This window comes from Catharus ustulatus, chromosome 1 (assembly GCF_009819885.2).
Source record: "Catharus ustulatus isolate bCatUst1 chromosome 1, bCatUst1.pri.v2, whole genome shotgun sequence".
Lineage (NCBI taxonomy): Eukaryota > Metazoa > Chordata > Aves > Passeriformes > Turdidae > Catharus > Catharus ustulatus.
The window spans coordinates 32,151,020-32,164,066 of record NC_046221.1 but is presented as its reverse complement, the minus strand read 5'-3'; the positions used below and the strand labels follow the sequence as shown (position 1 = coordinate 32,164,066).

Below are 13,047 nucleotides of genomic sequence, written 5' to 3'. Positions count from 1 at the left end.
TAAAGGGGAAATACAGAAATTATCTATGTGCATTTGAGGAGGAAAATTTAGCCATCTCTTAGTTTAGCAGACTGTCAGTTGGACATGAATAGAATGTCTCAAGTCTCTGTGCTTTAGGAAATGCTTCTTTTTTTCTTTTAAACAGATGTTAATGAAAGTAAACTGGATTTGGATATTGACTGGCCTGGTGTATTCAAACATGCCCAAGCTGTTTCCAAGACTAATCCTTTCTGGAATGAACTTTCAGGATCCAACCCTTTTGTACATGACATCGCTGCTTCCAACAGAAATGAAAATAATAAACATCTTTCCATCTTAAAGGAAAAACCTTATTTGTTCTCTACAATTTCTAGCAACAGGGACTCTTTGGATTCCTCAGGTGATGAGCTAGATATTGACTGTCTCCTAAGAAAGACTTCAGCAAGAAGATCTGGACGATCCAAGAGCATCTCTGACTTCCTGGATATAGTTGATAACCGAAGATTTAATCCTCACAAGGCAGCACCTCAAAACTCTACAGCTTCTGATATGACATGGCTGCAGAATGACCGTGAAGCCTACAAGATGGCTTGGCTGAGCCACCGACAGCTCACCCGGTCCTGCCTGGATTTAGAAGCCATGAGCCACAGCCCGGGATGGGCACAAACACAAGCTACAGACATTCATGTTGTTTGTAAACTGAATCACGAAGGGGGTTCAGTACAGCTGCCTGACTCAGATATCAACATTCATGTTCCTGTGGGTCATGTATTACCAGGAGAATTCCAAGAAGTTGGCTTAAAGGCTATCCTTAACCCTCCATTGTCATGCAACAATGAACTGTCTAGCACAGTAAGCCCTCTGATAGAACTTACACTGAGCAACCTCAACACAAGTGAAGGAATTTTCCTAGAAGTAAAAGTTGCAGCTAAAGTGAAGAATGATCCACTCAGCCAGGTTATGAGTGACATCGTGTGTTTTTTTAGTCTCAACAAAGAAGGACCTTTTAAGAAGCTAGAGAATTGCTATATTTACCAAGATACCATACAAGTGAAGCTAACAGACCTAAGTCATGTGATGTATGCAGTGATTGCTGTACAAGCAAGCAAAATCCAGCCTCCAGCAACTAATGTGTGGGACTATGTCCATAGAACAGTCTCAGTTGGAATTTATGGTCCCAAACATATTCATCCATCATTTACAGCAGTTTTTACAGTCTTTGGTCATAACTACATTCCAGGAAAACTCACGATTTGTGATATAAAAAAAGGGGGGAAAAGTATGCCTCCTGTGGTGTTTCAGCTGTGGGGAAAGCATACATTTCTGCTTGAAAAACCACAGGATCTAAACATTTCTTTGGTATCCTGTGATCCAGACTTTCAAGTAAAAATGGAAGATCAAAGCAGAAATATTAAAAAGGAGGAGTTGAAAACTGGTGAAATGGTCCGCCAACAATTCCTGTTTTCCATGCTTGGATGCAGGGAGATGCATTTCTTTGTTTTCCTTGTTCAGATTAAAATCTTGAAAAGTAGCCAAGTAACAGAGTTCCATGTTACAACTCCTGATCCAGCTCCAAAATTAAGTGGCATTATTAATAGGCCAAAGCGCCTACAAAACCGCAAAGAAATCAAATCTGCACCATGGCTTTTGATACCAACAATAAAATACCCAAAGTTCCAAGACAAATCTTTGAGCATCAATACTTATGGAGTGGCTTTGAAAACTGTGTTACGTCAAAATAAGATTGACTATTTGCTGGAATATTTTAAAGGAGACACAATAGCACTGCTAGGTGAAGATAAAGTTAAGGCCATTGGACAAACTAAAATGAAAGAGTGGTATGTGGGAGTTCTCAGAAGAAAGATTGGTCTTGTACATTGCAAAAACGTAAAAGTGATTTCCAAAGAACAAGCTATGGACACTGCTGATAGTGAGCTAACAACCAAGAATCTTGTTGAACAAATTGCATTGCCATTTAAGAAATTGACTTATATCTACTCAGTAGTTCTGTCTACAGTCTCAGAGAGTGTTTATGACTGGAGAGCTTTAGCTGAGGTGCTGGGATATTCACATATGTCTTTGGATGACTTTAATGAGGCACATGTTGATAAAGAATCAGAAAGAGTTGCACATGTTGTGAAGAAGATGAAGCAAGACTGTCACGCTAACAAAAAAAAAAGACTATTTCTCTATGAACTCATTGTTGTAAGTATTGCATAAGCTAGCTGGCTTATTGGGAATGTATTGCCAAGAAACTACCCAGTAGTAATGTAGAAACAAGAAAACATTATTCTGTGTCCTTGCAGGATCTTTATAATCCTGAATATATTACTGAAAGTTGTAGAAACCAAGAAGTGGAAAATACTTCCAAACTCTCCTGAACAATAATACTTTGATCAATTAATTCTGAACAGTCTTCTGTTAATGCTCCAGGAACTGTGTTCATTTAGTAGGTGGACTAAGATGACTTCTTTGATTTTTAAATAGCCATGACTGAAATTGTTTTGTCTTTTGTCTTGGTAAATTGCTTTTCTGAGAAATACACATTCCTGTTGTGAAGTATTAAGTAACATTATTATGCTGTGGAAATTCCACTATACATAAATAGATATCGATATCAATATCAATATCAATATCGATATCAATATCAATATCGATATCAATATCAATATCAATATCAATATCAATATCAATATCAATCTCTCTATTTATCTATACATACATAGATATCGATATCAATATCAATATCAATCTCTCTATCTATATATCTATATTTATATCTGTATGTCGATATCTGTATATATATACACATATATTTGTCTATGCTAAGTTGCCTGTCTAGCTTAGCTTCATACACTTAAAAGGGAAATCTTGATCCAAATGTTGAGGGCAAAATTTCCTATCCATACCTGACAACTTCATAGTCAATGTTGTAGAGGCCTAAGAAGGATTCTGCAAGTATTTCAGTATGTATTTTCATGGACCTCATTTGTAATCCAATGGACAACTTCTATGTGACTAAATACTGCCAAATGTGAATCAAAAGTTTATTCTAATTACTTCCACGTAATAAGGTGCACTATTAACAATCCTAATTTACTTATCGATCTATGTGCAAATTAATTTGAAATTAATGGTCACTTCATGCTCTCCTTGACTCTGACAGAAAAGTTAAACCAACCTATTAAGGGAGAGCAGATAATTAAATTTCTAATATGCAAATAAAGTATTAATGGATACAGTAAAAAGTAAACATGGATGTTTAAAAACTCACATTGTAAGTATTCATCTGAAGCATTTTGACTATCCTCGACTGTAAACTTCAACTGAATTCTCATAACCAGTCTATCCCCTTTGAAGTGTTGACAGAAATTTCAGCAGGTTTCAGAAAATTTTGGTAGCAGTGGTCACTTACGATTCTTAAGAGAACATGAACTTAGTGGAATAAAACTGAGCCAGTATAAAGTACAGCAAAGTCTGTCATGTCTCTTTATAAAAAGGAGAGGGGTGAAAGTTGTCCAAACTTAACTAAATACAGTGAAACAGAGTTCATTACAAAACAGGCAAAAAGTGGCAATATTAGATTAAGCTTATAGAATCATGGAATGGCTTGGGTTGGAAGGGACCTTAAAGGTCGTCTCATCCCATCCTGTCATGGGCAGGACACCTTTCACTAGACCAGGTTGTCCTGTTTTGTGAGATCTATACATTTTTGCTAGGAAGTGCCAATGCAGGTGCTTGTCTTTGTAGAGCTAGATATAAATGTGGATGTCATCCATGTAATTTTTGGATAGAATTTTCACTTACTACTTTCAAGGAATCTTCATTTTTTGTGTTTTATATGGTTCTTCCTTTTGTGTTTTATATGGTTCTTCCTTATTAGAGCAAACACAAAATGAACAACTTTGTCTCCAATTAAGGAGAATTTTGTACAATACACTGTAGGCAGCTTTTCTCTATTCTGTCTACCAAAGTTTAATTGTTTGCTGTGAGGATTTTATTGGTTAATACTTCAAAATTAAATCACACATATGTCTGATTTCTGCAGAAGTGCTTGATATGCAGTAAAATTCAGTATCTAAAAAACAAGAAAAATTTCTGTACTTTGCTCTTGATCTTTCCCTGAAAACCTCAATAGTTTCAGTAGAATATTTTGGTGTTAACTTGAGGAGAAGGAAAAAAAAACCTCAACATTTATTTTTCCCATTAGCTCTTTTCCAAACAAATAAAGAAAGGAGAACGCAACATATCTGCATTTCAAGGTTTTACTCCTTCAACCATTTTAATTTGTTAATTAAATCTTCATTTGGCAAGGAGGAGGGAAAGGTTTCATGTTTGCATTTCTTCTTAATGGTCAAAAAATTATTAGTTCTGTGGGAGGAGTAAATCAAAAGGTGTGGGCCAATGTGCTTAGTGATTTTCCATATAAAGCCCTTGATGAAGGACCACACCTTAGTATAATAGTGCTCTAACTTAATTTTCAAGTTTCATGCCATACTTCTAAGAAGCTAATTTTTTTTTTTGGTCACAAATATTTTTGTTGGAGAAGTATGTTTTTCTTTCAGAATCTGTAAGCTTGGCAGGACCCATTTGAAACTGGAATGCTGAAACAGCTGAATGCCAGCTTGATATTTTTCTTAAACTCATGGGCAGTTTTCCCCTGAAAGTGTTGGCCACACCATTTTGTAGAAAAAAACCCCCGTGTATTTGTAAGAACACAACAGTAAAACAGTCTTCCTGCTTGTGTAGAAATGCAGAATAGTGCTATAAAATCAAATTTAAATGTTCTGTTTGTAATTTCTGGTGAAGGATCACTAACGGAAATCATTGTTGCAGGCACTTTTGAAAATAGATTGCCAGGGATTAGTGGCACGTCTTACCCAGGACACCATCATATTGACTTCGGCTGTCAAGCTTGGCAAAAGCTGGCGGGAGCTTGCGGAGAAGCTCGCCCGGCTCACCAAGCAGCAAATAGAGGCTTACGAAGGGCCCCACCAAGGGAAGAATGGAACAGTAGCTCTGGAGGTAAGGGTCTGGTGTAACAGGGCACACACATTTCCTCCTCTGCACAAACACAGCCAGGGACCTTCCTTCTTCCTTGTTTTGCAGGCTTCTTTCCTTTTGAACTTTCCAGTGGAGGTCTCAGTCGCTGTTTTGAGCTTCAGGGCTAGGTTCAATCCTTTTTTATTGTCCTGTCCACTTGTTAACCTTATTCACACCTCTGCCCTCATTTCGGACATGGTGAGGAGGACCAGCTGGTCCTTGCAGGAGCCACCTCTAATCACGCTCTGTACTACTTTTGGTATTTCTACAAAAAGAAAGCCGACTTCTATCATTAATACTTTTCTGTGCCGGTGCAACAGTTGTTATCATTTACCTTAAGTAGCATGAGAAGAGGTTGGAAGCCCTGGCATTAATTTTACTTCTCATGTAAGAATGTGGCAAATCTATGCTTTAAGTTTATAGTTTGTCAGATAGATCATGGTATTTTTTTTTCCTTTGTAAAGTATTTTTCTTATAAAAAAGTTTGAGCTTTGTACAGAACTCAAGTTATCCTCTCTTATGTATTTTAGTGCATACACATCTAAGGAGCAATTTAGGTGCCTAATTAGATCTCTAGTGCCATTCAGGGTGACCAGAGATACTCATGCCATGTCAGATATGCCTCAAGACTTGGGGTGGACCCTTGTCCACGCTGCTGAGCTGAGGTTCAGCCTGTGCTCCTGGCATAACTTTGCCTGGGCAATCAGGTTATTTCCTGCCCTTCTCTAACACCAAAGCATGCAGCAGGTCCATTCTTTCCCCAGAGTTATGTGCCAGTGACTTCTAGGTTCCAGACTGGTTTTTACTCTGAAAATCCCTTTTTCATGAGCATTGCTGAATCATCTTTCTGACTTGAGAATTTGCATTCAGGCTTGACGCTCCCTCTGCCTATACCATCATCTGCTGATTATTGCAGGTAATGTACATCATCCAGACTACATTCCCTCTCTCTCACTTCTTAGTGCCAATGGAGTTGCTATTTCCCATTCATAGGTTCCCAACTAACTACTCAAGATAATTTTTCCTTCCTTTATATTTCCCTGTAGCTGATTTTTCTTATTGCCTGACAAACATATTCTCCTTTCCACTGTCTGAATCCAATGAACCTGTTATTTTCATCTGCTTGGTGATAACTGTCAAGATATTTCTGCTCTAATCATGAACTACTACCTCTTGTTCCTTTTGAATGCTCTGCTCTCCCTCCCCAATCAATATTGGATCAAAATTCTACATGTCTACTCATGTACTTCTGCACTTTTCAACAAAATTGTCTTCATAATTGTTATTTGCAATCACTGCCTCCTTCTGAGATCCAGTTTTTCTCTTTGAGCTATTTTGTGTGTTTTTTTCTCTTCTGGGTGTCTTTTTTACTGTTAGGCAGTGGTTTGTCTTATTTCCTACAGTTTTGTTCTAGTTATTAAACTTTCTGTGTTTGACTAACAAAGCTCCAGCTTTCTATAGACGGAATTATTTACACCAACAACAATACAATTCTGCTAGTCTCCATGTTATTTTTTAATGTTTCCCCTTTGCTAATAGATAGCAGAAATAAAACAATCTTATAACTGTTTTTCTAGCATTGTAACTATTTATTTTTATCTTTTAAAATAAAATTTATAAATAAACATTTACTTTGTTTTAAATGGATTTTAATTTTCCATCAAGACTATGTTCTACCTCATACACCCTCCTCATTTGTTTTCAAGAATTTTTAGCCATTTTTTATGGCAAACCACCCAGAAAATTCTCTGCATTTCAGTGACAATATCTACTGACAAAACATAATGCAGTTAAATTCATCATAATTAAAAGCCCATAATACAGTACACTCTATTTTTTTCAGAGAACATTCAACAAGCAATCAAAGATCATAATTTTGCTGTATTTCTGTGTCATTTCTCAAGGTTTATATTGGGCCTATGGAAAATTTATTGGTTTTGGGTGAGCTTTTTAGTTGTGCTTGTCCACATGGGTGTGAGTTCAAAGCACAAGGTTTCTAGCACTGGTGTCTTGTGTGATCACTCAGTACCCTCAATGTCCTCAAAATCTAACCTAAATTTCAGTACTTTCTAGTAAATATCAGTGCTGTCTTCTGACCTCTAAACTTTTCTATTGAGAGCAGCTGTTGACCTTAAAACCTGAAACCCAGCAAGGCTGGGGGAGGTTAATAAATTTTGAATAGTTATAGAGGATTATAAGAAAATATTATCTAGTTCATTCCCCACCAAGGATTGTTCCATTATCAGGAGAATTGATTGGTTGAAAAATGTTTCTGCTTTTAAACTTTATCTGTTTCTTGGTGGGAGAGGTCTTCTTGCAGATGATCACAGAGGCAACTTGAGGTGCATACAATTGGTACATAGATTATGGAGTGTTTTTCATCAGTCAATTCCAAATCACTTTGTAGTGGATGTGGATATCGTTATTTACTCAGCAGAGAGAGTGGGAGGGTGCTGCAGTGATTTAATATTTTACCTGAGATTCTGCTTTAATACAATACAGGAATTTTGAATGCAGTTCATTTCACCCATTGCATTAGAGAATGGGGATGTGGAGAAGAATCTGCCTTAGAACCACTGCTGTGTTTGCAGTACTAGTTTAATGTGATGAGTGTGTCGATTATTTCTGAGTTAATTATGCATCAATGGAGACCAGTTTGTAAAGATTTGATCTCTACATTCTCCTTTTTTCTTATTTCATTTTTTTTCTTCTGTCTTAGATTTGAAAAAAAAATCAGTTGTGATAGAATAGAGGAAACCAAGGTTTATATTTAAGGATATTTCAGATGATTGTCTTATTACAATGTCAGACTGACCTTCAGCACAAGTCAAAACATGACATCTTTTCATATTCATTGTCTTTTCACGTTCTAGTGAAGACAGAAGACTGTACCTCATTCTTTAAATCTGGTCTAACAGGAATGTGAGGAAAGGAAGAAAGAGACCCAGAAAAAGCATATCTAGTAACTGAATTTCAGAGATACCAGCTTCTCTTCTAGGAAATAGCAGTTTCTCTTGTTGGCTACTTTGGCTATCAAGCTAAAAATAGTAATATAGAAACTTCCTGGTCTTAGCGTAAATACAACAGTTCATTAAAATATAAGAAATATATTAAAATATATTATTATATCTAATATTTACAGTAGTACGTTAAAAAATTATTTTCAACTTAGCCTCTCTAAAAAATCCCGAAAAAATTCATATCCTTCTTCCCATCTACCACCAATGTACTTTTCTCTCCTCCTGTAACCTTATGGTTATGGCTTAAGATAGACTTGGTTAAAGGAGGCACCATTCATTTGGGTAAATGACAATACCTTTCTTTCCTGTAGACCTAAAATGAGAAAATTCATTGAAAGCACAGGAACTTTTTTTATTACTTACACTCAAGGTAGAAACTAGACTAATCAGGCTGTGGGGCTGTAAGTTTAATGTTTTCTTTCCGTTTGGGTATGGCAGCAGAATTTGAGGGAAATGTTTACAGAAAAAAAAACAGAATCAGTCTTGGGTAAGCTGAAAGATCGTTGCCCAAAAATGTGGAGAAAAGTTCAGAACTATGAGCAAAGAAATTCTCCTCCTACTCAGTTCCTCCAGGGATCAAGTAAATAAAGCTTAAATCAAAGAAGTAAAGCTTTATGTTGTGCACTGTTGGTAAATAATAAGATAATGAGGAAATAACCAATTTCCTTCAGAATTATCCTTCACAACCATAAAACTGTTTTTCAATAGAAGAAGAAAAGATGCTAAAAAAAAAATCTCAAATTGCTGATCACTTTTGCATGTATATATATATATACACATATATAAAAACAAGCAGTCATCAGTCTATATACATTTATTACTATGCGTAAGTATGTTCCTGTTAAAACACTGAATGACAGAACATTTTAGGAGAGTCATGGGTTTCTTTGTGGATTTGTGCATCATCCCTGCAATTGTTAACTCAATTGCTGTTTGCAAAACCTTTATTGCCAATGAGGAGAGGGAAACCAGAATTTTGATTGCCCAAGGAACACTTGGAAAAGCAGTAGCTGGGAAAATAATTATTTTGTTTGTTAACTGAGCAAATTTACTCAGCACTTTGAAAGATAAAGTCCAGCTTGGTATCTGAATCATGCTACTATAACTTAATACCATTAGACCAATGACAAATTACACCTGCTGTTTGGCCTAAATCAAATAAATTGTCATTTGAAAAACAAAAAAAGCACTGGTAACCTATCTTTCACTTTCCTTTGTTTCTTGTGGGAAAACTTTTAAATTTTATGTGCTGATTAAAAAAAAAATATAAAAGCTTTGGACTTGCCTGTTCTCTAGAGTGTTTTGATGCTTTCTCCCCCTTTTTAGAAATAGATTTTACAGATAAATCATGTTAGAATCATAGAATCATTAAGGTTGCAAAGGACTTCTAAGATCAGCTACTCAGATTATCTAGATCAACCATTGACTCACACTGCCAAGTCCACCACTAAACCTTGTCCCTAAGTCCCTACGTGTCTTTTAAAAACCTCCAGGGATGGCAACTCAACCACATCCCTCAGCAGCTTGTTCCGTTACCTGACCTACCTTCCAGTGAATATTTTTTTCCTAATATGCAATCTAAATTAGTGAAGGGGACTTCATTCCACTCCCCATCCTTGTTTTCCAGCTCAGTGGAATGGATACCCAAAGAGCAACTGGTCTGGGTATTTAAGTCTGAGGCAAAGAAGGCATGAAATACCTCAAGCTTTCCCTCATCCTTTGTCACATGTTGCCCCCTGCATCCAGTAATTGTTGGGATTCTCCTTAGCCCTCCTGGTGATGCTGCCTTCTTTCTTGAAGCATTTTTATTGTCTGTTACTTAGCCAGATTAAGTTTCTGCTGCTGTTGTCAAGAAATATTTCTGAAAAGTAAAAATCATGTTTAAAATTTCTAGGCTGAGTAGAGGGACAGTAGGATGTTGATTAATGGGGCAGTGACCATCAAAAGTATAAACAGTGAAAGTGTTGCAGAAAGATTGCAAAAGATGAAAAGTATTTTCCTTCCACTCTTGTTCTTTGATTTATAGTTTCAGACAAGGATATATTTTGACTTTGTGATAATCATCTGAATGAAAAATTTATCTATTATTTACCTCTCTGAGAATCTGAGAGTTTCATAGAAATAATATACAGTAATTTCACGAATACAAGCCACACCATTTTGACTAAAATTTTGCTCCCATACCAGAAATGCGGCTTACACTCAGGAGCGGCTAATATGTGAATAATTTTCTGACATTTACAACCCCGGAAGTGCCAGCCAGGGTGCCGAGCCGAGCACCTGCCAGTAAAACCCAGGATTTCGTGATTGTTACAAATTGGTTACTGTGTTGTGCAGCGGGTGGGGCCAGCTCAGCGCCGGCAGTGCGGGGAGGGAGGCAGGGGAGCTCCCTCCTTCAGGCGTGGGAGAGGCGGGGGGCTCCGTGCTGCCATCCCCGCGGCCCGTGGGATAAGTGGGGTCTCCTGCCCCCGCCTGCCACGGCAGGAGCAGGCAGGCTCCGCCCCCGCCTGCTGCTGCTGCCGCAGGAGCTGGGGGGGCTCCGTCCCTGCCTGCCACCACAGGGCAGCGCCGGGCTGGGGCGAGTGAGCCCAGCGGCAGCGGCGGCCGGCCCCAAGCGGCCCCGCCGAGCAGCCCCACCGAGCTGGGCCACCTGGCCCCCTCGGCAGCCCTGAGTGGGCCGAGCCTGCACAGCCTGAGCCGAGCCAGTAAACCCCGCCATGCCGCATTCTGTTACTATTTGGCAACTTTGTTGCACGCGGGTCCTCGCTGCGAACGACAGAGTGGCTTATAATCAGGTGCAGCTTATGCATGGACAAAGAACGAAATGTTTGCCACCACCCGGCGATGCGGCTTATCGTCCATGCAGCTTGTATTCATGAAATTACTGTAAATAAGATTCGTGGAGTTTTTATATCAACATGCCTCTTTTTATAAAGCATTTCAGCATGCTTAGTGATTAAACACTTATTTTCTCTTTTCTATGACTTTTTGACTATTTAGTTATTTTTTAAATTTCTGCCACTAAATCTTTTTTTTTTCCCCTTTATTTTCAGATGATGTGGAAACCTGCATATGACTTTCTCTATACTTGGGCTGCCCATTATGGAGATGGTTACAGGGATGTCTTACAAGACCTGCAATCAGCCTTGGATAAAATGAAAAACCCAGTAACAAAACAGTGGCGAGAGTTAACTGGAGCTCTGATTCTGGTGAATTGCATGGAGGTGTTAAGAGCAAGTGCCTTCTCCAAAATGGAGGAAGAGTAGATATTCCAAAATATTTCTAAAATTTTTTTGGAAAATCTGGTAGGACACTATACCCCTGTGTAGAGTTTATTTGCATATATTTATGTTTCAGTGATACTTGCAGAGCATGACAGAATGAAGTTTGTTTTAACTGAGTTGATGTTGGGTTTAGCCCTATGGTTCTCAACTAAAGATTGCCAGAGCATGCTATTGGCTTCTGAGTAAATAAGAAAAGAATGGGGAATTAAACTAATGAGGTCAACAGAAATGACCTGTATTCTATGGCATATTTTCTAAAAAGAACTCTTTATGATTGCACTGACTTCTAGGCAGAGATCAGTTTTGAAAACAGAACCATTCATGGAGGAGTTCAGCATGTGGAGCCTAGGTTTACATTGTTTTCAGTGAAGTATTAAAATCTAAATATTTAATACATTTAATATTTGGTGCTCAAACTCTTCAAGTCTAATTCAGTGGGTACAGGTTAGCCTACAAAAAACCCTTTAAGATTCTTTCATTCTCATCTGGGACAAAACTAATCTAATTGTCTCACAACACAGGAATTCAACAGTTCCTGGAAAAATAGGTGTGTGCTACACACACTCAAAAATAGATGTGTGCTGCATTTTTCCAAAACAGCTTCTGGTACCTATTTTAAAGAGTGGAAGAGAGACAGAAGATGAAATCTCAAAAGCGTTTGGTTTTGATTTATTTGTTGATGTAACTCAACAGGGTTTTGTCTCTTTTTGTATTTTTGTTAGTTTATATTTCTGCAATTTTGTTCTACACTCTGCTGAATGGAAATTCCCGAATATTCCAGAAGCCTTTGTTATTTATACTGTCCATCCCTCTGATCGTTTGTGTACTCCTTCTCTGTTTCTTTTAAATAAGGGGAAAAACATAAGGAAAAGAGACTTTGTAAGTACAAGGACTGGAAAAAATTCATACCCTCATCTGTTGATTTCTACCTCACTGGAAATGGGAGATGACTACTGTTTTCTCAAAAAAAGTTAACAGTGGGGTGCTTTTTAGATTAATTTATTTATGGAACAATTAATTATAACTAGTCATATGTTCTAAGAAGAGCCCTGCTTAGATGCTATCAGTAAAAATCTCTCAATTACTGAGCAGCTTATTATAAGTACAGAAAATACAGACTGAATAATAGTCACAGGCTGACCAAATTATTTAACGTAATTTTCTAAACCTATTAAATGTATTTTTAGTTAAGTGGTAGATCTAAAACGTTAAATCCATTCTGAGCTCCTTTGATCAACATTCATTCAGAAACATCAAATACTCATGACAACCAGTTGAAAAGAAAATTGGCATTCTGCCATCACTTGTGGTTGACAAGACAAAGACAAGTTCTTTCAGGAGTACCACAAAGCAGCACTTCAGTCCAGAAACTGCACTTCCTCCTCTGTTGTCTTGGTTCATTTCTACTAAGGGAGGTTTTGCAATTCTAAAATAAAACTACGTTTAGATGTTTTTCTTCTCCTCTAACCTTTTTCTTTTCTACCTTCATTAAGCTTTCCCAAAGTTCCTCAAGAAGGAAGCTGAGAAAGGAGTACTTGCCCGAGTAATAGGTAAATTTATTCACCAGAACTTCCTCTAGCATCAGGGCATTGACTGAATTAGCATGTGTGCAAGTTATCTGGCTTCAGAGGACTTGCTCTTGATTTGCAAGACAATGAGGAATTCAGTCCACAGAGGCTATCTGCTATTGCTGATCCAGGAAAGGTGAAGAAAAAGGGGTC

At 37.7% G+C, this 13,047-nt stretch overlaps 1 protein-coding gene across 1 annotated transcript in view; it reads left to right on the top strand.

Moving 5' to 3' along the window:
* Positions 1-11,308, top strand: part of MACC1 (MET transcriptional regulator MACC1) — a 37,134-nt gene extending 25,826 nt beyond the window's left edge. Inside the window, exons 3-5 of the mRNA XM_033076356.1 lie at positions 146-2,184; positions 4,816-5,004; positions 11,096-11,308. Of these exons, the coding sequence (XP_032932247.1) occupies positions 146-2,184; positions 4,816-5,004; positions 11,096-11,308 (2,441 nt within the window). The remainder of the gene's footprint in view (positions 1-145; positions 2,185-4,815; positions 5,005-11,095) is intronic.
* The last annotated feature ends 1,739 nt before the right edge of the window (positions 11,309-13,047 follow it).